The 26,970-nt window shown below is 37.2% G+C and overlaps 4 protein-coding genes across 10 annotated transcripts; all 4 read right to left on the bottom strand.

Moving 5' to 3' along the window:
* Positions 1 to 2,025: 2,025 nt before the first annotated feature.
* Ppp1r15 (Protein phosphatase 1 regulatory subunit 15) lies at positions 2,026 to 8,378 on the bottom strand. The gene is made up of 3 exons (XM_077403657.1): positions 8,107 to 8,378; positions 4,653 to 6,589; positions 2,026 to 4,178 (listed from the first exon to the last, which is right to left on the bottom strand). The coding sequence occupies exons 2-3, from the start codon at positions 6,441 to 6,443 to the stop codon at positions 3,969 to 3,971; spliced, it is 2,001 nt and encodes a 666-aa protein (XP_077259783.1). The 5' UTR covers positions 6,444 to 6,589; positions 8,107 to 8,378; the 3' UTR covers positions 2,026 to 3,968.
* A 3,288-nt stretch (positions 8,379 to 11,666) lies between these two features.
* LOC143896101 (sorting and assembly machinery component 50 homolog) lies at positions 11,667 to 14,633 on the bottom strand. The gene is made up of 8 exons (XM_077403664.1): positions 14,464 to 14,633; positions 14,136 to 14,210; positions 13,897 to 13,980; positions 13,593 to 13,811; positions 13,232 to 13,446; positions 12,776 to 13,148; positions 12,374 to 12,668; positions 11,667 to 12,003 (listed from the first exon to the last, which is right to left on the bottom strand). The coding sequence occupies exons 1-8, from the start codon at positions 14,482 to 14,484 to the stop codon at positions 11,819 to 11,821; spliced, it is 1,467 nt and encodes a 488-aa protein (XP_077259790.1). The 5' UTR covers positions 14,485 to 14,633; the 3' UTR covers positions 11,667 to 11,818.
* A 386-nt stretch (positions 14,634 to 15,019) lies between these two features.
* On the bottom strand, positions 15,020 to 21,863 carry LOC143896094 (anoctamin-1-like). 4 transcript variants are annotated; one of them, XM_077403651.1, is made up of 12 exons: positions 21,800 to 21,863; positions 21,598 to 21,687; positions 20,724 to 21,076; positions 20,266 to 20,391; positions 19,700 to 20,182; positions 19,197 to 19,590; positions 18,849 to 19,081; positions 18,545 to 18,742; positions 17,829 to 18,261; positions 17,547 to 17,752; positions 17,102 to 17,389; positions 15,020 to 16,969 (listed from the first exon to the last, which is right to left on the bottom strand). In XM_077403651.1, the coding sequence occupies exons 3-12, from the start codon at positions 21,042 to 21,044 to the stop codon at positions 16,646 to 16,648; spliced, it is 3,006 nt and encodes a 1,001-aa protein (XP_077259777.1). In that variant the 5' UTR covers positions 21,045 to 21,076; positions 21,598 to 21,687; positions 21,800 to 21,863; the 3' UTR covers positions 15,020 to 16,645. The 4 variants fall into 4 exon arrangements, with proteins under 4 accessions (XP_077259777.1, XP_077259778.1, XP_077259776.1 ...); XM_077403652.1 differs by having other exon boundaries at positions 20,724 to 21,073; XM_077403650.1 differs by lacking the exon at positions 21,800 to 21,863 and having other exon boundaries at positions 20,724 to 21,073; positions 21,598 to 21,738.
* Positions 21,699 to 26,733, bottom strand: LOC143896108 (prenylated Rab acceptor protein 1-like). Of its 4 annotated transcripts, none has more exons than XM_077403675.1 (8): positions 26,478 to 26,732; positions 25,928 to 26,199; positions 24,552 to 24,564; positions 24,038 to 24,223; positions 23,522 to 23,755; positions 23,179 to 23,378; positions 23,018 to 23,118; positions 21,699 to 21,984 (listed from the first exon to the last, which is right to left on the bottom strand). In XM_077403675.1, the coding sequence occupies exons 4-8, from the start codon at positions 24,103 to 24,105 to the stop codon at positions 21,979 to 21,981; spliced, it is 609 nt and encodes a 202-aa protein (XP_077259801.1). In that variant the 5' UTR covers positions 24,106 to 24,223; positions 24,552 to 24,564; positions 25,928 to 26,199; positions 26,478 to 26,732; the 3' UTR covers positions 21,699 to 21,978. The 4 variants fall into 4 exon arrangements, with proteins under 4 accessions (XP_077259801.1, XP_077259798.1, XP_077259799.1 ...); XM_077403672.1 differs by lacking the exon at positions 21,699 to 21,984 and adding an exon at positions 22,585 to 22,715 and having other exon boundaries at positions 26,478 to 26,733; XM_077403673.1 differs by lacking the exons at positions 21,699 to 21,984; positions 24,552 to 24,564 and adding an exon at positions 22,585 to 22,715 and having other exon boundaries at positions 24,038 to 24,163; positions 26,478 to 26,733.
* Between the last annotated feature and the right edge of the window lie 237 nt (positions 26,734 to 26,970).

Genomic DNA, 26,970 nt, shown 5'->3' with positions numbered 1-26,970 from the left:
AATTACATTTTCTGCAAGAATGCTATAAAAAACGTCTTCAAAATTTTTAAACTTAGACGATATCGTTGCATCGTATTCTCTGGATGGTTTCTCTTTCTTACAATCGAATCTCATCGAAAAAGGAGCTCGCATTAAAAATCTTAAACTCGTATGCCATGTCAGGCCAATTCGAAAGTGAACGCTCTATAATCGGTACTCTTAATTTTAGTGTAGAATGTCATATAGAATCAGTAAGAGCAACAAGTCGCGTAACTTGCCCTTGACACAGTTCCAGTCCTATATCATTCTCCCATTGTTACGTTATCATGAGAAGTTTCTCAGTGCAAGTAATTATTGTACGCGAACGTGCGGCTAACTACGTAGATAATCAGCGGGGAAAAATGAAATCGATGAGTCTGAAAATTATGCATGCGAGACGGTGCAAAGTGGCCTGCGGATGCGCGCGCGAAGAGACAACCATGAAACATTTATGAGAAAGAAACCGTCGCGGCGTCGTTGCAAAAGACGGAATATAAATATTAATATATGCTTATATAAATAATTAATTTAATATTAAATTAACTATTGGGAAACAATACGAAATCACATTTTAATTATGAAATAATTGCGCATCGACAAAGTAACCTTGAAAGAGTGGACTTTCAACACATTTTATTAACTGTCTCGACAACGAAAAATTAAATAAAAAATTTAATTTAATATTCAGCGCACAACGCAAATGATTTCGAAAAAAATGGACAAAATTATTTCGGAGAATGTATTTGGCTGGAGCAATCGTGAATTAAACTATTTGAATTCAAAGACAATAATTAAGTTGAATAATCTCGCGACATTAAAGACTACGATTTGAAAAATTAATACGAGCCATAAACTCCGTGGCATGAATTTTTAAGTAGATTCTCATCGTTTTCGTATATTAAATTTCTATCGGTGGAGTCCATTTGTTCAAAGATTAGATTCGCGAATATTCATCATTTATTAACTAAATTAAAAGCAATTATATTAATGTAAAAGAGAAAAACGGACAAATTTGGAAATAATGCGAGCGTTTAAAGCAAATGTACACGGCGATACTTCGGGATCGGCATCTTTTGCCTGTGAACATACATTCAGAAAAATAAATAAAACAAACAAATCGACTCTCACTCTCTCTCCATCCTTTCGCCTGTCTCTTATATAATTCGAAATAATTTATACCTCACGTATGCAATCATTCTTAGATTACACAAATGTTAAAAATTACATTCCAGCTGCCATTCCCATTCAGCGACGTACTTGACACGCTATCGCTATACACATTTATAATTATAATTATTATATATAATTGAATTATAATCGTTATATATAATTAAATTATAATTATATTCTACAACTTAATGCTTTAAGTGACAACTCTTTCGACGAATTTTTACATTTTTGCGAGGTAGTAAAACTCACAGCAAAAGGAGAAAAATATTAGTAGAAGTCATGAAAACTTTCTGCTCATGATAAAATCGTTTCTTCTTTTTTTTATTTGTTTTTATTAACTTCTCGAATATTAAAGTAAGTTTGCGATAAGAAATAAAAAACACCGTGACATACATGTGACAGTATCGACCTAAAACTTGTTTCTCGATTTCGCGTACGAACATCATGGTTTATACAAACTATATATGTACATACATAACTCCTCCATGTGTGACGTTATATATATATATACATAGTTATATACATCGACGATTATCTAATACGAAGCTAATACGAAGTAATCTAGGTAATGTACTATTATTTACAAAGAATAATTACTATTAATAGAATTTCGTGAGGTTCCCAAGAGCTCGTTTGCGCAGCACTTTCATTTTCGCTTAATTATTCCACTCGAACAGTAGCGATCGTCACGCGTTATGCATCCGGAAAAAAAAAATTAATAAGATAGTTGTGGTCCAAGTCCAAGTATCGCCAAATAAAAAAAAGAAACAGACCGTACCTACATAGAATACGATCAGATGATTCTTGACAAAGAAAAATATTAAACGATACATAAAATTCTTTTTGCATGCTCCATTACACATTTGTCTTTTGTTTTGTTATGTTTCTCATTGATTTTTTTTTCGTATGCTTTTCATATATTGTGCTGGTATGAATTATATATTTTCAACTCTGTATTGTTGTGCATGCACGTCGATATTATTTACGAAAGAAACAAAATTATAAAGGACATGACACGACAGTTCTAAAAATAATTGAAATACGCGTGAACGTGAAACGTTACAATATCTTTTACACATATACGAAACCTTGAAAGAAAAACATGTCGCATATCTCGCTATTATGAAAAAATATGAGCGCGTTTTAGAAATTTTATGTTAAATACGTTTGAGATAACAATAAGGCGACAAGAAATACGCGCGCGCGTACAACCATCTTTTAGCTAATATATTTTTCACGCAATCTATCAATAACTTTAATCGCGAAGATACATTTAATAATTTATATTTCATGATAAGGGTCTAATGTACCTGGGAAAAAGCTAACGATATTCCATGATAAGTGTTCTTATTTTAAGTGAACATACTTTTGTTGCCATTATGTCACGATAGATTGATGTTGATTGTACGTTTCATTGATATTTAAACGTTTAAAATTATTCAAAAACCAAATTTCTCATTTTCTTATATAACTTGTTACATTTGTATAAATAACTATAAACTTATAAAAAATATTTTTTGTTAGCACATAGCTAAAATACACATAATATTCAATACAGCTTGTCGTTAGAATCTTTATTAAAAACACTTCTCTCTCTCTATCTTTCTATCTCTCTCTCTCTCTCTAAAAAAATTTTCCAACCCTTCTTTCTAAAAATAAAGAAAATGAGACAAATCAGCATCCTAATTTAAAACAGGATTTAAAGGATGAACTTTCTGTGTCACTCTAACGTCGTGTTACAAATGTTAAACGTTACAATTGATAGAAATTGTACAAGAAAATAAGAAATTTTGTCTTCGGATGGTTTTTAATATACCAATTATCAAATGTATCTCCGATTAGTTCTTAATAGATTACATGAAAAATGTATTAGCTGAGAGATGATTGTACATATTCCTCTTTAATTTAAAAAGAATTTAAAAAGAAACGCTGTATAATATATCGTTGCAACATAAAAATTCCAAAACGTGCTCATGTTTTTTCATAATAAAGATATACGACATATACCTCTTTCAAGACTCCACATACACAGAATGTATGGTAATTGCCGTGCCATCTCTCATAAGCAGATATAGAGCGGATTAAGCTAAATATGAAAGTCCTTTTACTGTTTTGTGGGTTTCTCAAAGTTTAATGAAAAATTTAATTAATAGATTTGCGAATTATGCGTGCATTCGTACGATTCAGCGATAAGAAACAGTCCAGTATTACGCATTTGTTGCTGCTAGAAGCACGCTATTCCCAAAGCCTTCCTGCGCATGTAGTTGTACGTTGGACTGATTTATCTCGCCGAATCGCGCGAACGCAAAACTCGCAAAACAGTAAATAACTTTTCTATTCAGTTCAACTTGCTCTATCTACATACGAGAGATCGCATGGTAATTGCCAGACATCCTACATAAAAGATGCTTTAATGATTAAGACTCAAATCTCAATATTTTTTGGAAATTGCATCTTTTTATATGAAATACAGTAATATCTCAAGCAGTAATTACGCGATTTTTCATTACAATGACAAAAGATATTAGTTTTTTCCTATTAAATCCTGTTTTAAATCAGGATATCAATTTTCCTTTCTAAAAAAATTGGAAAATTTCTTCAGAGAGAGAAAGAAGTGTTACAAGTGTTGCCGGTAGCAACTATTTTGATCAATAAACATTCTGACAATAAACTATATTGAACATGACATATATTTTAGCCACACGCAAAAAGGAAATTTTCTACATTCTTTAATGTTCTTTCGATATTTAAGAAGATATCAATCATTAAGCGGGCTAAAATTATTCCGGGAAGGCGAATCGTTCCTGCCAAACTTGCGAGCGGTGTGTACTTTTTAAAATTGGATCAAGGACAATCGCAATAGAATTTATACGTCCCCTGAATCTCTCGGTGTCCCGCGCAATTTCTTCCCAAGGACCTCTTCGGGCTGCTCGGTACGCATAATTCCACGTTACCATGACGTGTACGACTGGAGTCGGGTCGAAACTCACCTGAAATAGAATTTCGAATCTCAGTATTATCTGCTAATACATTATAAGTATATATGTAGAATTATATCTCGTGTGTTTTTACTATCATATAATTTATCATATTATAATGTATCACATTATAATGAAATTAATATACTGCATTTAATATTAATGTTCGACAATCTCAAATTCACTTAGCGCATAACTGCGCTAAAATGATCATCAAGCATTCTATTACATTAGTCATCTTAAATTACGATATATCAAAAGTGGAAGGATATCGAGGGGAAGATACACGCATAATAAATATCATCAGTTAAATTATCTAGTTCGGCAAAAACAAACTTGCAATTGTTAATGTTCTTAAATTTATAACATTTGATATCAATTTTATAACACGTTATATAATATGTTATGCTTATAGATTTTCTTATCGTAATTTTCTCGCTTCTGAAATCAAAATGGCTGACGTAAATATTGAAGATCTTTAAGTACCTTCTTTGCTTGCGCTGTCGATGCCTCGCTGTCGTCATCAGCAAAGACGATCGAGTCTCCGTCATGGAAGCTCACCTCATTATAGCCGTCAACGTCGTCGTTCCCTTCAGTGGCAAAGGAACTATTAATAGTATCAGAAGTTTCGGAAATATTAGAATCGTCAGAAGTTTCAGAACTGTCTGACGGTAATCGGCGGCGTTGAAACGAATGCTTTTGCATTAGACTATTAAAATCTTCGCAGTATTTGTCGCTAATATTCGTTAAACGACCATGCATTCTTGGGCATTCCATCGCTTCCTGTTCGTCGAAAACTATGGAACTATGATTACTGTCTTCGGATTCGGTGGAACTCTCCGACGACGACCGCATCCGAAACGAAACTTCTTCGGCATCGTGAGTTTCGCTGTTGGAATCCTCGTAGGAACTATCCCTCTTCCTCATCGAATTAGGTACATAACGTGCTATGATAGGGTATTCTGTCGCTCCTCGTTTCTCACGTGTCTCGGACAATTTTTCATCATCATCGTCCTCGAAAACGATCCAATCATCCTCAACCTCAGCGAAGTGCTCTGACGATGTCCGCGATTGGGACAAATCCTCTTGCGCATCAGACATCTCGCCAGTGCTGTCCTCGAGATCTTTCACCTTCGAAGGCTTAGCTATGTAACACACCTTGGTCACGTGTCTCGCTTTAATCTTCTTCTTCTTGCACGTCTTCGATTTTCCTCTCGTAGTTGTTGTTCTAGGGGAGCTAGATATCGACGGACTATCGATCTGTTTTGTGACGTGATCCGAAGGATCTATGCTGTTTAAGCTATCAAACTTACTGTCCAACGGGTGATCGCTCGGTGCTGCACCGACAAGATTGTTCTGCATAGTCTCATAATCTTCGTACTTGACACATTCCTTCCGGCGTATGGTTTGACTCACCCCAGAACGCCTCAGCTGACACTTCGCTCTACCGCGACCACGACCTATCGCGATGGCGTTGGCCTTTCTCCGATAGTGTTGCTTCGTGGGATACAACGGACGCTTTACCGACATTCTCGTTGATCCTGTTTTGCAGTAAAGTCGATTAGTCACGATGTTCCAGGTCGACGTCCAAGCATTTCGACAGACGTTGGAAAAACGCGACATTGAACTTTCCTCAACGATATCTACGGGCGTGGTTGGCACATCCGAATGAGAAACCACGAGGAAAGATTCGACATCCGTGTCTTTGTGAATGTCAACTTCGCGCTTCCGTGGATCGACATCCAAAGGACCAGAAGCATCAGTCATATTGTTCATTGTTTTTTCTATTTCGTTAACTTGCAGCATAGGGTGAGATTCTATTGTACTATTATCGTCGTGCGTGTCATCAGAATTCTTTCTGAGGTTTACATCATTTCTGATCTTAACTGAGTTAGAGTCGTCGACGATATGCCAGTCTTGCAGGTAATCCGTTTCGGGCGCACGTCCAAACATAGAGATACAATCTGTGGGGTATTTTTCCTTCGAATCGCGTGGCAATTTTTCCTCTTTCATTGTGTACGACAGATCATTGGTCTTCATCGACGAATTTTTCAAGAGACCAGAAGTCAGTATTTCATCATTTACTACCGTAACCGACAACGGATTATTCGCTCGATACATCAAATTCTGTAAGTAACTCCCTCTCATAAAACTCTGGATGAGAGATCTTCTCCGATCATTCGACGATGGCGCGTTGTCTTCTCCACGTAAAACGTAGAGCGTTTGCCTCTTTTTCATCGCGATGTAAGACATTATTGTGTGTTGTGCGGAATACATCTTGAATTTGCTGCAGGACGAGAAAGATTGACGGACACGTGATACTAGAGAGGTCTAAACGTGCAGATCCAAGGAGCAAAGGAATCCCTGGCGTGTTTGAACTCAAACTGGTGTTCTGCCTGTTCTTCTCGATATTGTTAAATGTGCTGAAAAAAATATAATACGCCGATTAGAATATATTTATCAGCAAATAAAAAAATTACAATAATATAAGACTTTATGCGAAACACGGTAGACTTAAAAAAAATGTTAATCTTGGACATTAAGAAAAATTGCGAATATTATATATAAATGTACATGATAACAATGACAACGTGATAAAAACAAGAAGTCGATATGAACTTTTAACTTTAGACTGTCGCGTGGTAAAAAAAGATTTGCGGAAGGAGGATCTGCTCGGTCTGACGAGCCTCGCGAGCCTCACAATTTTGACGCGTGTTAGCGCACAGGTTCGCTAACATTGTTTACATACCGATATCAAGACTAAATTTGAAAATAAACAGTTACCGTCAACACCTGTGTCGATCTCGGTAAAGCATAAACAAATAAGACAAACGGAATTTAAATTGGATACAATTAAATTTAAATTACAAAAAATAAAAAAACTTTAAATTATTATTGAATTTTCGTTGACTCCCTTTAGATATTTTAGAAAAAAAAAATTGAATTTTGTTTAGGAAGATTTCGTTTTACCGTTGGAAAACAATGTTATGGAACTGTTATAATTAAAAAATACACAATTTCTTTTTCAAATTCTTCTTTTCCGGGATGTTTTTTTAATTTCAACTTGTTAAACCAATGATTCTGCATATGCATTATATTTCTCTCAGTTTTCTTCTTCGGCTCGAAATAAATTTCTCTCTAAAATTGAAAAATTTACATTAAATTCTCATTAAAATTTACATTTTCCGAAAATGTAAAAAAAAACGAAGTTAATTTCTCTTCATAATTCGACTAGTTTCACTACATATCTTCATAATTAAACCTCAAATTTCAATTAATCGATAACTTTATCGATTAAAAATTTATTAAATAAGGATTTCTAAAAATTTTGAATCTCTAAAGCTCAACTTAAAAAAAATCCATATTTTCGGCCGCTATATTATATATAATTACAATTTCTTTTTCAAATTCTTGTTTTCCGGGACGTTTTCAAAATTTAATTTATTAAATCAATTATCCCGCATATATATGCACATATGCCACTGACACCCCAAAATTTTCCTGGAAAAACCCCAATTGGCCGAAAGCGCGCCCGTCGCTCGGAACGGCCACGGCCCTGTTATCAGGAATTCTTTTCATAAAGAAGTATGTGTTATCGCTAGTACAGACTGTCACAGTATATCACATCACTGTCTACATTACTATCGATAACACACATTTCTCTTTATGTAGAGATCGATATAACACGGCCGTGGGGGCCCGTGAGGAAAAACGACTGCGTGCCGCGGGAAACGTCGCGTGCTCCATGACGCTATACATTCCTTCGTGCACGTTTCGGCCGCGTCGGGCGTCCATTCCGTCTATAGCGATCGCACGGTTGTTCATCATAACGCAAAAGTCCGTCGACTCATCTACGCGCGCGAGACGCGCTTCGCGCGTATGTATAATTGCATATATACACGTGCATATACACATTATCGCACACACATTCGTAACTTACGTGCGCTAATACTACGATCCTCGACGCCCTCGTAGCGACGCAGCGGGTAACGTCGTACGCAATGCCACGGTTTTCCCGTCGAACACTGGAGACAACGCGATTCGGGGATGATTTCCTTTAATTGCAGATCAGCGTCGATTGCCGTGTTGATTCCAGTCGATATCGCGCAGGCGAGGTTATTTATCTCAAACGGGCACATTTTTACAGCACACATGTTGACGAGATACTTCAAGCGGCCATCTTCAACTATAAAATGAGAATGAGAATGGACGGGGGAATTGGGAACATTGGGGAACGAGGAACGCGTAGTCGACGGCGCATGCGCGGCGCGACGCGGCTCGCGCAGCGCGAAGAGGCCGCTCAGGCGCGTATCGAGGGACAATCCGAGGGGGGCGCCCGCGCCCCCCTTTCCCCACCCGTACTGCACGGGGTATTTTGTTTTGATTGCATATCCCAAATACCTTTATTTTCTCACTTTAGAAAAAGATACTTCATTCTGCAGTTTCTGCGGGGAAAAAAATACAATGAATAATTTCTCACGCCCCCACGGAAAATAAATACGCAAGTGCGAGCCCGATCGGCGCGGGGCCTCGCCTTTGGGCACGAGCCTGCCGAAACGGTCACGTGACCGTTCCGCGGGGTAGGAGGCGAGTTCCCGAAATTGCGTGGGAACGGCGGGTTTTTAGAAATCTTCTATCAATTCGGCGTCTAAATTGTTGCAAAACAATGAAGAATGTTGCGCGATGAATTTTCTCTTTCGTAGCAGAAACGGCTGAAAATGCTATTAATTTAAAAAAAAAACTTTTAAATAAAAACGAACCTTTTTTCGGAAAGTAAAAATTGGAGAAAGAAAATTAAGCGAAAGAAACGGAAAGGAAACGGATGGAAAATTCCAGAATATTTCGACGACGGAAGTCGCCCCGACGTTGTAATTTATTGTGACGTTCGGCGACGCCGCGTCGGCCTATATAAACCGTTTAATTATTTAGCCGGACCAAAGGTCTCGGCGTCGAGGAATCTATAGAGACATCGAGAAGGCGCGCGATTATCGTTATCTAACGGTCGGCATATCGGTTACTCGCTAACGGCTAGATCACGGGTAGACAATGCGAAGATATCGTGTCATCGTTTCGGAAGAATTCATCTCGGACCGGATCGCGGAATTCGATTGAAATAAATAATAATCTCGAGTTCGCGGATCAGGCGCGTGCCCGATCGAGTCGTCGCTCCCACCGACTTTATTTCTCGCTTTTTTGCGCTTTAGTCTAGACACGCCGAGATTAATGTCGAGAGCGAGAGGGGAGACAGAAGGCTCTTTATATCCTTTCTCCGATGTCTGTTAGTTACTTTGATACAGATTCGATTCGAGATGCGATCCGCGCTCGGAAAACGCAACGCGTATCAGGTTTTCTCGGTTCTGCTCGCTTCACTCACAGCTCTCGCTTCTCACTATCGCCGCGTATTGTATAACATCTTATATTTTACGACGGTTAAATTCTCACAGCACAAATGTACTCTTAAAACCGAAGGGTCTGGTATGTTGTTTGTTTTTCGTCCATTTTTGCTCCAACGAGTGACTGCTTGATGAGAGGGCAAAAAGGAAAAAAACTTTTCGACGCGTAAAAGGACTTTCTATTTTTAACGGAAAAAGAGAGAAAGCGAGCGAGAGGGATCATTTACAACTTGCACATTCTCTAAAATGTGCAGCGTTCGGACAAGGAAAAAATCGAACATTGTTTTGATAATAAAGGAACTGAAAATACATTCCCCTATAATAATAACAAAAGAGTCTAACATTGCATTTAATAATAACAAAGGAAAGACTGAAGACTCGAACATTGTTCTAATAATAATAAGAAGCAGCAAGCGGACAATTCGACGCAGCGTCATTAGTATTCGCTATCTACTTGTAACGCAATTTTGCCGATACAGTCGATTTCCGCCGCGATTATGCACGTCCGATTTGTATGCTCGTTCAGTGACAATGCCTGCATTTCGGTTGAAGAATGCGGTGTAAATCGCGTTATCAAGCGTTATCTAGCTGTCTGTGAGCCAAGCTGTTTGTCGAGGCCCGTCGGTCGCCGCTGGATGTCTAAAACCAACCTGAGGGTCACAGTTGCCCTTAGGGGCGGTATTGTTAGATCTTGTATTCAAGACCATGCACCGAAGTCTTGGTGAGATTGATGGTCCTGGAATTCCAACTCAAAATCAATAAAAGTAGTCGTACAGCGTTCCGAAATTGTTTAAGACAATCTTTTGAATATACTACGAAAAGCAGTCTATACGTGGTATAAAAGTAAACCTGAGATCGGAAAGCCATGGTCATCCCTCGTTAACTCGGACGCGCGTCTTTCCGTTTCGGTTATAAAACCGTGTTTTCGAATGGAACAATAGAAAACATATAAAAGGAAAAAAAAATAGAGAAAAAATATCGTATAAATCACGCCTTCAAAGCCTGAAAAGACACGAAAAAATTTCACGAGCAAATATAGCGACTAATGTGTACAACAAATAAGGATAAATAAAAATTGGATTAAAAAAATTGTCGATTATCTAGCGGGATATGTATTATGATTAATAGTTTTAAGAATTTCTCATACGTTTCACATTTCATTTTTATGCTTTTGTACCACACTTTCGAATCACCAATTACTATTCGATACTGAAACGCAGTCTTAATTCTAGTTTCAGTGCTTTTTCTAAAGCTGGAAAAATTACATTTCAAGTACTCGGCGATTCGAGAAAGGCAAACTGTATGAAAAACTCACAAACGTTACTATTACACGCTTAGGATTCCGCGCGATAATCTCCGAAATATTAAATAAACTTATGGTGGACATTGGATCCACTGATCTAACGCTGAGAAATATTCTAAAATTAGCAAGCGTGTCATCTAGATTTCCTCTTTAGAAACAATCGTCTGATTCACACGTGCAACGCGTGACGAAATATTTCTCGGAATTGTATCACGTGTATCGATAACCAGGTAAGCAAATGCAACGCGAGTATAAAATTCCGAGTTTATGAATGCAGGTATTGCGTAACGCAAGTGCACCAGTAGATCGTTCTGTCCTTTTCCTGCGTTTGTCACAACGCTCTTTTTTCCTCCATACCGGGTTACTCAGAGTCGTGAGTAACTTTCCAGCCTCCTCCGCCTCTCCACCTTTCCTTCTTATCGTTATCCATCTCTTACACGCGCGTAGTACTGTCAATGATCGTTTCGAGCAATGTTAATAGCATTTATCGAATGTGTGCAAATCACGTTGCGCGGATCGACGAAACATGTGAAATAATTGCGTCAGAAAATGCGCGAACGGAGATCGGCAGAACTTTACGATTTTTCATCTAACGGCTTTTCTATCGTAACAAGCGAAAAGACGATAGGCTCGCATTGTTAAAGTACATTTTGTTCAGAGTATAAATCACCATTTCTTTTTTTTCACGAGTACGCTGATAATTATGGGAGCTTTCCGTGATCCGATTAATTAGCAACGTGGATAAGCGACTTTCGGATAACCGTGTCGTCGTCACCACGCTCGCGAAGGCCAGCGAAGATAGCGTTTGATTTCTCTGTGTCTTTATTGAAAATATTATACACTCCGTTGCGTCTCTGACAAGTAACGGAAATAAATTTACACATAATCCTTCTATTTCTTTTTTTTACATTTAAATCCGTCGTAATAATACAAGACTATCAAAAGTTAAAAAATGCTCAGAGGTATTGAACGCCAATACCGAATTGAAATTGTTGGAGCACGTCGCTCCTCGTGAACAACAATGGTGTAACTAGGTTCAATTCTATACGGGCAATGTTCCCCAGTTTCATCGCGATACCCCCGCCGACGGCGCAGCGAACGTTCTCCGTGAAGATCTTCATGTTTTTATTGTAGAGATTACCTGAAAATTTCGCATCGCACAAATTGATCGAAGATCTGATCATCTAATCTAATCTAATCTAATCAGATCTGATTTAAGATCTGATGAAACATGACGAAATTAAGCGAGAATTATATTCAGAAGCTAGCGTAATGCTCCATAACCAAATTATTAAGACCAATATAGACTCAAAAATTAGAAAAACAGATAATCGTTATTGATCGCACAATTGTCCATAAATTCTTTTACTTCTTAAATCTCATTTAAGTTATATTTAGAACAATTATAGAATCAAGACTTCAAGTCTGAAAATAAACTAGGCGATCTCAATTCCTAGAAATCAATTTTATGCGCCGATGATAGAAATGATCTATCGAATTACTACGCTCACCGTACGCAAACGTGAAGTTGGACAGGTTGCCACCGTTGATGAAACCGTGCAGTCTAAATAAATTCCCGAAACTGTTACGGCCGGGTCTGAACGGGAGCGGCGTGTACACGTGAAGGGCGGCTGCCCAATACATCTCGCCGCCCACGAAATTTCCGTCGTAGCGGGGCCCGCATCCTCTCATGTCGAATCCGCGTAGATTCAGCGGGCCGCCCAAGAAAAAATGATCGGCTATACTTATCTTCATGTCGTTGCTGATTGCACTCAACAGCCCGGACTGAAAGCCCAGCTGGAATGTCTATTCGAAAAATAGAAAAAGTCGTCGATGTAGTATTTCCGCAATGTATGTAGAAATTGTCGGATCAAATAAAAACAAAGAACGTTTCGCAAGAAACGAGTACTTACAAGGTACTCGTGCGGCGACCAATTAGTCTGTATGGCAAGCTCGTTCTTCAAGAAACCAATATCGCCGCCCAGGCCAGCCATTTCCGTCGTTAATCGCATGAGACTCCCGGTAACGGGGAATATAGGAGAGTCCCTTTTGTCTATCGTCCAGATGTACCTCAGCGCGGATTTCAAATTCGGACCGCACTGTTCGCGAACGCGAAAGGCCGCTTGTTTCGAGCAGCTAATGTTCCTAAATGCAGCTTCATACTGTACGTTGTGCTTCGAGGTGTCCGTCTGGTTGAGCTCCATGTCGAGGAGCAGCCCTTTGTCGTTTTGCTTAAAACCGGACCACGGGAAATCGTGCGTCGTGCTGAACACGGTACCGGTTAATCTGCAAAGCGTTAATCCTGTTATTATGACTCTGATAACGCGCGCATTAATAATTAGATACAGGTTACGGATATCCCGACTCACACTGCGTTGTATAAGCTCCGCGGAAATGGTTTAATGGCGGATACATTGAAGTTGATCGAACTTTTGTTACCGTGAGAGTATTCCATCTGGATGCGTTCCGCTCGCCCGAACAGATTTGGCGCTCTCGCGCCGACGATCAGAGATCCCTCGTTGTTCCCGACCATCGTGCTGATCCCGCCGACCAAACGTCTCATTTCACGTACCCTAAAAGTGACCTAACGACAAACGTGTTCCAGTGAGCTTTACGGATAATAAGTGCACTATCGCGTGTGACGTACAAAGAACGATAAACTGCGTTACATTTAAATCTGAAAAATTACTTATTCTTTGTCGAATTAAATGTGTAATTATATAGACCCACTTCAACACCATCGGGAGTGGCGTCGGGTCCTTGACTGGTGTCGATGTAAATTCCGATATTTCTAAAGCATCCCAACGCGTCCAGCTTCTCCCGCACTTTGTAAGCGCGTATAATGACATCCTCGAAGTTTCTAGCCTTAAACAAGTCCGTCACTTGCGATTTGATTATGTCGTCCTTCGTTCGTACAAGTCCATCTACGTGTATCTTGTCGACTCGTGCCTGGAGAAGATGATAAAGAGCAACGATCAAAATCCATAAATAGCAATACGTAACTGCTACGTCTAAGTAACGTCTATTAACGTACCTCCACTGTTTGCAGAAGAATGTTCTTCGTCTGCACGTTCTCTTCTTCCCTATGTAACTGCGATTTGCTACTGGAAAATGGAGGCTGTTGGAAAAATAATGGAATTTTAGTTGTTAAAATCAGATAACATTAATATATTTTTATTTACCGCTTAGTTTTTAAAATGAAAAAATTAGAAATCTAAGCAGAGTATCATAAGAATACATTGAATTATTTTCATATATAAACTGTAGACATACTAGGTCATCGTTTGCATTTGGATTTGCGGAGGCGTTCTTAGATAATTGACCCAAGCCTGAAGAATTACTAGGTTCCTAAAAAAAAAAAAAAAATAGATACCTCCGTTAGATCTCACAATTGTACACATAACGTTTCCTCAATAAAAATCTGCGAACATACGAGTTACGTGAAATTTACCGCGGTGCCAATCGGCGCAGATTAATATTGCGGAAAAATTGGGGTGAAATTTAAAATTATCCATTTCAGTGTTATTATTAGAGATTGCTCATTCCGAGAATCCTAATGGGGTTTTAGGTTATGCCGTAACTTCTAATGATAAATACGTACCTTAGCGTGGACAGTGCCCATTATTTCGTCGACGAATTTCTGCCCTGCCTTTTCGTGGCTGCCGCGTTAAAATCTCATGCCAAAATCAGTCGCGACGACGTCGTGCGTCGAGGGTATATAACGCGCGATGAACTTACAATTTAAAATGCCGAATGCGGAAACACATATATATATATATATATATGTATACCGAACACGGACCGCACGCCGTCACCGGTGCGACCGCGCATCACCACGTTAAAACGCGACACGTGACACTTTCTCATATAGGGTGTTCGGATTGTCAACGATCCAAAACTGCGCTTCGAACGTGCTTTTCTCCACGATCTGTCTGAAATAAGTGCATAACCGAAGAGAAATTAACACATCAAATACATATGTACAATCAGGAAAATTGAAACTAGACAGATTAAGTCCCACTTACTTAACGTTTATGCATTAACAAATGTTGTTTTTTTTTTAATCTTATTTTCTTACAGAAATACGAAGTGATCGTTTGATCCTAAATATCAGGAAAAGAAATTGTTAAATTTTACTTAAATCAATTCAGCAACAGTTCAATTATTCTTTCTTCTTTTATTTAAAATATTTAAATATATAGGTCGAGATTATAAACTTGAGATGTATATCCTTATAGTGTGTAACAATAAAATATTGACAAAAGGAACAATTAGTTTTGTTTCAAGATCTTCTAGAAGGAATATAATAAAAATAATATCTCACAGCAGTGTGCTCTAATAATTACTTAAGTCTGAGATTCTACCCCATACAGTTTACATAATCTTTCTGAGAAAAACCCGTGTTTTTAACACAATATATAAATATAGATATAATTTTATGTATTACAATCTTCGACGACATCGTGCCCAATGATTTACTTCGGATATAAAATGATTGTTAATCGATCGACAGCTAAATAATGCATTTCTTGATATTTGCAAATTGTTGATCAATTATTGTGCGTGTAATTTATAATTAGAGATCATAATATCTAATATTGACAGGTGATTATGGCTTTTGTATGTCTGTTATATTCTTAACCATATGTATGCAGCTGAATAGCAATATCATTAATTCTATTTCCTCCGAAGTTAAACCATAGGATACACCGAAGATACATATATATCGCTTCACTATTTTACATACAACGTTATAAAAATAATAGAAAGTTGTAGTAAAAATGTATAATTCAGAAACGTTGCTAACAATAAAATCGTCGCGAAAGGGTTGATGTACTCCCAGAGAAATAACAATAATATATATATATATATATATATATATATCAATATTGCAATATCGTTTAGAAAAATTTACTCTGATGATCGTAATATACATATAAATAAACATCAAATTTTAATTCTGTTAACACGTTGTCTGCCCAGTCAGTTATGTACATGTCTCACCATACACCACAAGTTTTTCATCATCGTAAGCAAATGATGATCGAATATCGAATATCATATGATTAAATAAGGCTTTATCCCCATGCTAACATGAATTTCGTCCTTTTACTTTACATTGTTGTCTAGCTATTTATGTCATTTAAGATTTTACATTAAACGGCATTTATTTTTTATAAGTTAAAAAAATAATTTTTTATAACGTCGGTGATCAGCGCTGCTAAAAAGTCAGGCGTCAATCACGGATGATCACCATGGCAGTTAACGTGTTAATAAAGTTCATAAAATTTATACAGAGATTCTTATTCGCTATAAAAAAATATAACAAGTTTTATATGGCATCTGTTACAGTTAGATAAGCTAGAGGTAATTAGAATGGTGGCCTTTGCATTAAAAATATACTTTTAATGTACACATATATGTACTTTCAAAAATAATATCCTCTTTCATCAGATCTTCAGAGCAAGTCTAATACCACGACTAGCGAAAAATCACGATAATATTAAAGTGGTGCAAAAAGTTTGCCGTTCCTTTTTTTCATTTCAGCTACAATTTTTTAAAGCTACTGACAAGTTTTCTAAAAAAGAAAAATAAAAAAGTTCTCATCCTCCTTGTCTAGATAAGAGATATAAATAAAAATTACTTATAAAAATAGCCCTTTAATATCAATTTTATTAATTCTATCTTTTGACATGAACGACGAACTTTTTGCACCGACCTAATAAGTTTTCAAGAACTTATGCTATTCGCGAATCGCACAGAGATTTGACAAAACCTATCTGTCAGACCACAGCTGGACTGATACGCGGGACTGCACTGACGGGCGAGATAGGAGTCCCGTGGACTTCCAGATCGAATTCCGAAGTCGTCAGGCAATTTTCCATGACTCGGTTCCATCTGTCGGCACTCTCGTTGGCAACCACGTACGTTTTTGCAATTCTTGGCTCTATACCATTCATCTCGGGCCTTTCGCAAGCTCGTAGTGCTTCTTGATGTATAATAATTTCGTTGGTGATGTACGCTTCGCGACGTATCCTGTTGCGTAACTTGGCACTGATATTAGGAATGCACCATCGTATAAGGATCATCACGAGTGCCACACTATTCTGAAAAATACGCAAATACATCGCAATAATTATTATTTTCCTAATTTTCTAAGCTAAAATAGATAAATCGACGTAAGATGCAGATATTTTAAAAAAGAGTATACATCTAAATAAAAAGAAAAAAAAACATACCTCAAAAACGACGATAAAAGCTAATCTAGCCGCTAATATATGCCAGAACATGACGGTGAGGTCGTATTTGTTTGGCGAGTCTGGTGGTTCTCTATAATCTGGATAGCGACAGATCTCGACTGGAGCTTGACCTGACGTTACATTTGGCTGAGATCCATTTTCCAGATCACTAGTATTTAACTTTGATAGAGAATAATCCAGGAAACCTTCTAATGAATAATTATGAGAAATTGTGAAACGGTAAACTAATCTCGGTATAAAGTTCGAGGTGAAAGCTATGATGAATCCCTGAAAAGCGGAATTAATTGCGCTTAAAAAAAGATTATTAAACGAAAGGATTAATAACATATCTTAGTGAAATAATGCTCTTTTCATTTATAAAATCTTCGATAAATTTCAAGTCGCAATTGATCTTCAAAAGTTACTCTTGAATTATAAGACTTACATTTGTAATAACGGATAATTTGGAAATGGAATCGAGAATGCGATACCATATGCCTATGTCTCTGACACGCTGTCCCACTGGCCTCCTGTACATGGTCAACAACTTTTTCGCGTCCAATCTCATCTCGAAAATGTTATTCAGTAATGCAAAGAATGGCGCTAATGGAAACGCAGCAACGAAGATCGTAACAAATCCATATTGTAGCACTACAAAGAAGAAAATTATAACTTTTTCAACTCCATGTATTTCTTCAAACAAAATTTAATGTTTTTTTCTATTTACCCATTTCTAAATATTCGGGAAAAAGACTTCTAGGTCCCCATTGGACCAATTTATAATCCCTGACCCATTGCAAATATTTTCTAGGTGAATATCTCTTATTTGGATCTTCCAACTTTTTTGAACCAACGTGAACTTTCAAAGTGTTCAACCATTTAAAGAAAAGCGGAAAAAGCATTTCCAAAATAGTGTTCATGGTTTGTTTGCCAATCATAATAATACTCAGTTGAATGCATAATTCCAAGAGACAACCACCTGGCCCGCACTCTTCTTGCCGAGATCCCATAAAACGCCTAAACTGTCCTGGATAACCGGTAAATTGTCCTTTAAAAAATGCTATGTAAAATATAGAGGCGTAATAATTTATAAATTCCAATAAATAAATTTTCAGAGTCAAGCTGTCGTCAAATTCAGTCTGGGTACGAAGTAATTCAATCTGAAAATAGTAATATTGTAATATAATATTTTCATTTATTAAAACGAATAAAATATGTTTAAAGACTTTATTTTTATTTATTCAAACTGTATTTTGCAGTAAAATTTTAATGAAAATTATATACTCTTAATGTTCCTTATGATTAATGTGTGTGTGTGTGTTAATATATAAATATATAAATATATATATATATATATATATATATCTTCATAATCTTCAAAATATTTTAATGTTGTTTAATAAGATAAAATTCTTATATAAAAGTTTATCCTCATAAAATTACCTCTGTCAAATATTCTGCCAGCCAAACATAGAGCCAATTGAACAAAATGATGCAACAAAGATTAATGCATGCGGCGGTCGCGGTAGTGAACAATATAGCATAACTGGTCACCATTGGGTGACCAGAAACGCTTAACGCAGTTAAAACCGACATTCTATACAGAACTACTCCAAGTACAGCAGCCATAGCTACAACTATCTGTAAAGTTATAATACAATGTTATAACGAATTTTTACAAAAGACAATTTTAATATATAAGTATTATTAAATTATATAATTATTATAGAAATAATATTAAACATACCAAAAGTAGAACAACTGAAAAACTGAGAATTGTAGCAGGCAATCTCATCTTCCAGTATGGTACTTGTGGCTCTTCCGCATTTGTAACAATATTGACAGATTTCTTCTTAATATGCGCAAGCCGTGCTAAGTACTGTGGCCTAGGATATTCTTCTTGAGCATCTAAACCAGTCAAATCCCATCTGTGAGTTATTTCGGCAGAATATTTCTTCCATAGTTCAAGGAACAGTGTGGCTACAAAAAATGATATACTATGTTATATAAAGATAGTATTCAAATATAAATCAAATATGATAGTTAATTTTATAAACAATTCATTAATAAAGTGTTATCAATAATTTTAACATACCCCAAAATGACATAAATACAGAAAAAATCACCGTCGATGGATTGTCAAACAGATATGTAATCCTCGAGTGTAAACACGTTTCCTTTAGATCCCAATATCCACAAAAATGATCACACAATGGACACATCTGGATAGTACCGTTACGATTACAAATATCTTCACTCGGATCATTGTAGTACAAAGTAGCGCAACTGTATATGAAGCACAAGAGACCGACGATACTGGCTGGAATCAGCATGTGAGTGTAAAATCCCAGCCAGGCGAAATAAAGTCCGATCTTCACCCCAAAGTACTCTTTGATATAATCCAAGGGCTGATAATGAAGGCATTTTCTCAAACTGGCCCATTCGGTGTACAAAAGATATCGCATTGAATCTGGAGTATGCAGATTTCCCTGAAATGTAAATAGCATATTTATATATACCAAGTTGAGTCATTTTGCTTTAGGGGCTCTAGAATAAATTTTTAAACGGCGACCACAATAATAAGATAAAGTAACTTACATCGTGAAGCGGATACGCTGCAACGTATACGTGTTCGGATATCAATCTTTCGATACCAAATGCGAAATCGTCCTCCTTGGTTTCCGTAAATCTAGTTCTGTCCAAGATAAATTGCACGATACGCGATCGAGTTGCCGGTGTGAAAAAATTTGGCGAATCCAGATCGAATAAATAATCTTTGTCTCTGCTATACACCGCTGTAAAGTTCTGCTTCATCGGCGGGAAGATAGTCGTGTCGACGTAATATTTGTTCATAATCCGTCGAAAAAATGAATTGACTTCCTTGATAATAACGTTACTGCTGGTTTCAGGCCTGGTTTGGCAACCAGGCAGTTCTCTCATTGGCAGTCGGAGTTTCAATATTTCGGCGTATCGCCGCAAAACTTCCTTGGGCGCGTGAATCTTTATAAAGTGCAAGCCGTTTGGTTCCGCTTGTTCGTACTCCAATTGTATTCCTTCTTTTTTCAGATTCTTCTCAAATATCTGAAATGAAAATATGATACGAATGTCACAAGTGACAGAGAGAACTGATTGTACATATTATTTAAATAATAATTTGTACCTACTCTTCTACGTTGGACACTGCGGTGAGTTTGTGCTTCTCCGTGATACTCGTCCCACACGAGTATGAAATCAACTGAGCGTATTTCATCGTGAAAATATAAACTGTATCTGGTACCGGAATAAGAAAGCTGGAATATATCAAAATATTATATATCTTCTAAAAAAACAGTCAGTTTAACATGGTTCAACTTATTCATCAGTCTCGAGTTACAGTTCACACAACTGAAGTCATTAGTATTTCTTTGAACTTAGAAATAACTTCTAAAATTAGTATTTTTAAATATATTTTTAAAAAGATTGTCAATAAATTCATGTTATTAATTATTAAATACAATTATATATATATATATATAAGTTAAAATATATATTATATATAATAAAATAAAAATAATAAAAGGAACACAACGCTTTTAACATATTATATATAAATCATAGAACATATGAGAAGATTGATTCTTACCAATCTTGTATCATGTGCATTATTTTTCGTCTCTGTGTAACTTCCTTCTAAAACTGTATCGTTTGTGTCATTATTTACAGTGGACGAATCATCGGTATGTGTAGGGTAGAGATTATCCAGGGAGACTGCGCTGCGCATGCTGTTCACACTCATAGCGTCCTCGTACAAAGTGTTACGAACGCTTTGATACAATGTCTGTTGCGAGCCTTGATTCAAACTGTTCTGCACCGACTGATACACGCTGGAACGAGCGCTGGACTCAGGAGCGCTGCTTCGTCGTTGCGCGCATGTAAGAGAAACCTTGTCGTCATCCTCTTCCATCGCTCAATAAATTCGTCGATTGTCAAGCCCTACTTTTTGCAAACCAAACACACATGTGCGTCATGCAAATCCAAGAGAAAATCAGGAGTGCTGCGATCAAGAAGCATGGAGCAAAAAAAAAACGTTTCCCCATCGTTATCTTTTTATACAATAAAGACAATATCTCAACAATATGTGAGAATATGATTCGAACAGCGACAGGTGAAAGTCTGTAATTGAGAGAAGGCCTCTCCCACATTTCTGCAACTTTGCAATACATTAACTCCAATCTCTAAACATACACATTTTTTAATATTGTATTTATATGTATACAAATATTACGTGCGTGTGTGTTGAAATAAAATTAATAATAAATTATAATCTGTTGCTTTTTCACTTTCACTTGCTAACAAAGCTAACCAAAATGTAACGTGCTTCCAAGATTAAGCTCGCGCCAGTAAAGTACGCACGTACAATCGCGAGAATCCAAGCTCATTCTTCAGAAAATCGTTGCTCTTTTATTTTTATTCTTTTCCAGCAATGTCATTGTTCGCAGAAAACATCGTGCGCTTACCTAATGCCCTCGGGTCCATCTATCGAGCGATACCGCCACGTCTATCTCTGGAAGACTACGTTGTGATCGAACCGCTTTTGCGAGGCACGGCTGCGTCGTCGTTGTAAAAATAAAAATAAAAAAACTGAGTAAGAATTTTATGACTGTTCCAGCTACATTATTTTAACTTCGAAACGACAGTTATACATGCTGTGTCACGTACCGAATGATAGAGAGCACGTCACGGCTCACGCGTGGCCGTCTCCATTTAAAGATCCCAGTGTCCCAGCCGTCCCAGGACCGGCGCGACGCAGGCGCAGTAGCGTGCACGCACACGCGGTGTCCGTGGCCGTTGCGAGGTCATTGGAAGTCATGATTAATAAACCTTCGCGTTTGTTCATCCTACGGCTGCACGTTTACCGCCACGAAACACGAAATATATAACTATACAGCTGTTTTATTTTTTACAATACGAGAAAATGATTCAAAACATAAAATATTTCGTCGTAATTGTTAGGAAAAACCGGATCCAGCAGAGAAGCAGAGATGCCTCATTTCTTACACGTCTAAAATTATTAGACTTGTAGACTTTTATTTTTATATTTTATTTTTGTTCGTCTATATAGAATTAAAATTATATATTTCGATTTTATTTATCACTTTTGCGCGTATGAGATATATAAATTGTTCTCTCCCGTATTATGTACAAAATGAATTATTTGACGAATTTATATTAGCATGAGCGACTATCTCCGTGACTAATTGATTATTAAAGTACATCCTGTATAATCACACATCCAGCAAAGAAATATATTATACAGTATATATGACGTCGGAAGTGAATTTCCGCAGATATTACACGCTATCGTAAGAAATTCCTCGTTTAACGACTAGTTTTCCAGCCCTTGTCGCAGTGTTATTTTGTAAATTGGAAGTTTACTTAAAAATCCGTATACAAAGCGTCGGACTTGTGTATCATTTTTCAGTAACAAATTCTAATTTTACTAATTTGAGTGAACCATAAAAATGTTTATTATACAGATTATTATATAAATATTACTCGTATAAATGCTATATATACATATAATTATAGCTTTGTGCGAGAAACGCGTGCCCTATTCGCCAGTGTGCTTGTTATCCTATAAACAAGTTTGTAATATATTCAATAAAATACTTATTGTTGAGATATAAGGATTACATGAATAGATCTTAATCGATACAGCTCTAGAAACTTGTTCCTATATATACACATTATGTACAGGAAAAAAGTAACATTTGTCAAATTATCAATTATGTAAATATATTACGCAGTTTCTGTATAAGTCTCCTTTTTACTATCCAAAAATGTAAACGAAGTAAAATTAATTTATTACTTTGAATATTGCAAGAGATTGAAGGATTAATTTTTTTTTGGCAGAAAATGAATATTTTGCAATCATACTTCCTGCATAACTAACGCATTGAGTTCTTCTTCTCCTGGACATAGCACTGCATCGATGTTATAAAAGGCGGCGTGAAGCGTTATCATGAACCAAGAAACTCCTGATGGAAAAGAGCGAAGGTGTATAAATTGTTTTCAATGTCATGAAATTATTTACCTACCAAGTACCCAGAAGACAGCTGCGTGTGCACCAACTAGGTAAAATATTGGCAGCGAACAAATTCCAACTAAAGAATACACTTGCGCCAGGGTTAATCTATGATTCAGTACCATCAATTCCTGCCTGGAATGCCGCTGAGACAGCTTGTAACATATCCCGAGAGAGGCGACAACTGTCAGCAGCAACAAAGGTGAGGTAATTCTAAAAAAAGAAACGTACATATTTTGTCACATACCATATAAAAAAAAAACCACATTCAAATACGTAATCAATTAAATTATAGTTAGGTGCATCTTCTTATAATAAACACTAAATCGGCAGGTTAATAAAAATGAAGTACTTACAAGCAGTATATCACTAATCCAATAAATACAAACAGGTAATTGCTCTGAAAGTATTCAATATTCTTCACAATCCGTTTGCTCAGTCTGCTTATGTTAGGCGGCGGTCTAACGTTGTTTGTATTAAGGAATAACGACCATGGCCGAACATTCGCCTTCCTGTGTTCGATCCAATCGTGGGCCTGAGGATAGCCTATCTGTCCAAGTGGAAGCTGGGGTAGTTGTAGAAATTCAAATCTGTGGAATAACGTAAGCAGAAAGATCGAATAATACAGCACAAATCAGACGACAGATGTTACATCTTGATTTTCTAGTCTGCTCTTCCAATTGCTTGTTTAACAAATCAAAATTGCTTTCGCAAAATATCGCTTGAATTATCTCCACGATGATTAATATATCCGTAACAATAACCTAATTAAATTGTGATCTCGCTGCGTCAACGCAGTGTGACGTTCGCTTACAGGTTAAGTTAGATAAAGCCTAATGCAGATCTAAAAAGAAATTGCACGTTCTCATTACCCGTTCGTAGATTTATGTTTTTCTGGTAGGTCCTGCATCTCCCCCATCGGGACCTCGACGTGTGCCATGATTTCCTCTAAAGCAAACGATTCTCCCGTTTAAAGGAGCAGAAAACGCGAGGAGACACTGCAGAACGAATGGATTTGTGATTAGCTAACGCTTATATCGGGTGGTCCTCAATTATCCCTGCGAGGAACAATGGTATAGTACCCGAAGCCTATGTATACGATCTGCCTACGATCTTCGTGCCAGAATTCAGGATAAGAATCTATTTATAATTTTATGCGCCGTGATAAGATTTGTTCTTTAGAAAATAATTGGAAAAAAAAAAATTTTACTTTAATTTTAAAAAGGAAAAAAAATTAGCTTTTTGCGCGCGCGCATGAGATCATTCGAAACGCTCGTCGCATCTTTCTTGTTTTGAATCTCTTATTTCATTTTTCTCTCCTTTGAAGTCAAAAAATCTGTACAAATATTCCCATTTTAGCTTCCTTCGCTTCCATTGTTTCCTTACCGTTTCTGTATTTCTGAAACAGAAACGGAATACGAAAGATATATTTTCGTGTTTTAAAACGCAACGATGTTCTAAAAGGTAAATGTCTTTTTTACGTTTTGCCGTTTTAATTTACGCTTTTAGAAGCTTTGTTCACACCGCTTGACCTATATGTTCTTTTCTAATCTTTTCTAATCTTTTCTTCGAACCGTCCAATTATCTTTTCCGCTAGAGTTTTTGAAATTTAGGGATTGTCTAGGGAGGCAATTAGACCTCTCGGTGAAAAATGCTGGAACTGCTGGAAGCTTTTTTGCAAATTCAACACGCTGAATTGTGGCACCTAATTTGAAGACAACTAGAATAAAGTGGAAAGCAGTAGGTGAAAGATCTTTTTCCACAAGTTCTCTTTACCTGCTATTTCCATTATGTATAATACATACGCAAGTTACCTTTTAAACCGTACGTTTTTTAAAGACTGTTTCGACATGGAAAGATAATTTCAAGTTGGGTATTTCGTTGACCGAGACGTTCGTATTTGAAGAAATTACGATCTTACACACATTTTTATATGTTTCATATGTCGTGGCGTTTATCAAGTATACTAATAGAATAGCGTGCCGAGCTCGGCAAAAAGTTTTCACCAGTCTTTTCCTGATTTACCAGAATAGCCAGAAATTAAATGCCGCGCGATAAAACGTACGATCCCAATTATGAATTCGCAGAAAGAAAGAAATAAAACTTGTTTACACAACTTAATCAACAGCCGTTTTTATATCCTTTCGATTTTTTTCAGTACCGTAGCGGTCGATATTTTCTTTTTAATTCCCTTTCGGTTTTTATCTCAAATTCTTCGTCCTTTATTCTCAATAACATTTCAGTATCCGCAGAATGTTAAGGAGAAAGTTGGCAACAGCACGTATGTATTTCAAATCGAAGATCGACTTACAATCAATGTAAAGTGGATGTCCCCGGCCTTGTTTTGTAACTTGAATATTTCAAAATGCGGTCGTTCTTTCGCAACAAATTTTATAAATTAAATTTTTTTATAACAAATACCCTCCTATCCTCTATACCGAATAAACTAATAAAAATAATTATATCTGAATAAGAGTCGGTAATTCATCGAACGAAGGGAAGGCGGAGAAAAAGGATGATAAAGAAGGAGAGATATCGGCGTAAGGGTGCCGTCGCCGCGCAAGCCGTCCCTGTGTTGCTATATGCCTCTTTCCACGTTGGCCAGCCACAGGTTGCAGCTGCTCGACGAAAATTCCTTTGCCGTGAAACTTCTGTCGCAAGGACGCTTGTCTTTGTCTCCGTAAAAGAAGACGAGAACTCCCGCGAGGCGCGAGGAGCCGCAGACATTGCGAGAGACTGCGCGTGAAGAACGGGTTACATACCGCGGGAAGCTGTGTCCTTTAGCGTTGATTAACAGCCAGTGAATCGAGCTCGATGACGAACGCGTCGATGCGATCCGCCGTCAAAACCTTCGGGGCCTTCGGTCCCGAGACGAGGCGGGCCCAAAGAGACGAAATAGTCGGCGGCAGATGTCCGGCCGGGCCGAACAGCTGCTGCGGTAGGTATCGCACGGCGTAGATATCGCCCGCGATACTCGGGCCAATATAATTGCTACCTCGCGAGATCCCGTCGTTCTTACGCCGCGCCGACGATCCTTTAAGAATTGAGAATTAAGAATTAGCGCACCCCAATAACGAATCGCGAGCGTCGAGCGATTTAAATGCCCGTAATCCGAATCTATAACGTTCGTCATCTCTATCAATGCAGATTAACTTTAATCTCGGTTTAACTTGCGTTTTATCTATTTTTAATAACTGGTTTTTCAAGTTTTCTTAAAACTAGAAAAAGATAAAAAGTAAGTTAAACCGAGAGTTAAAGTTAATCTGCATCGGTAGAAATAAGGGGCAATCAGCCTCAGGGATTTAACTTTACCGCGCGCTTTAAAATGTCCGAAAATGCTCTGTCTTTTTATCTTTAAAGGATCTTGGCCCTATGTTGAGAGGATTGGATTCGACACAGCGGTAGCCTGACGCCGTAGCTCTTCGAGCATTAAAATCTGCGATTGACAAACTATATTCTTGGGATCGTCGTAAAGTCCTCCGAGTCACAAGAATTCCTTGTGTTAAACCAGCCGACTGGATGAAGTTGAGGACATTTAATCCTCGTTCATTTGCGAGAAATAGTTTGAACTGCAAAGAGTGAAAGAGTCAATAAGTAAATGTAACGGAAACGTAGACCTGATAATAATTTTTCTTGAAGAGAAAATTACATTGCACAATATAATTATTTAATATATACGTGTGCAGCGCGCATTTTTGCCGCAAGTGTTTTGCGATACTGCAGCAAAATTATACAATATTACACGTTGTGTAATATAATTATGTATTATTTAAAATTTAAGATTTTAAATATAACATATATTTAA

This window comes from Temnothorax americanus, unplaced genomic scaffold (assembly GCF_048541705.1).
Source record: "Temnothorax americanus isolate GAGA-0224 unplaced genomic scaffold, ASM4854170v1 Scaffold18, whole genome shotgun sequence".
Lineage (NCBI taxonomy): Eukaryota > Metazoa > Arthropoda > Insecta > Hymenoptera > Formicidae > Temnothorax > Temnothorax americanus.
Note: the sequence above shows the minus strand (reverse complement) of the source record. Positions and strands in the feature narration are given on the sequence as shown.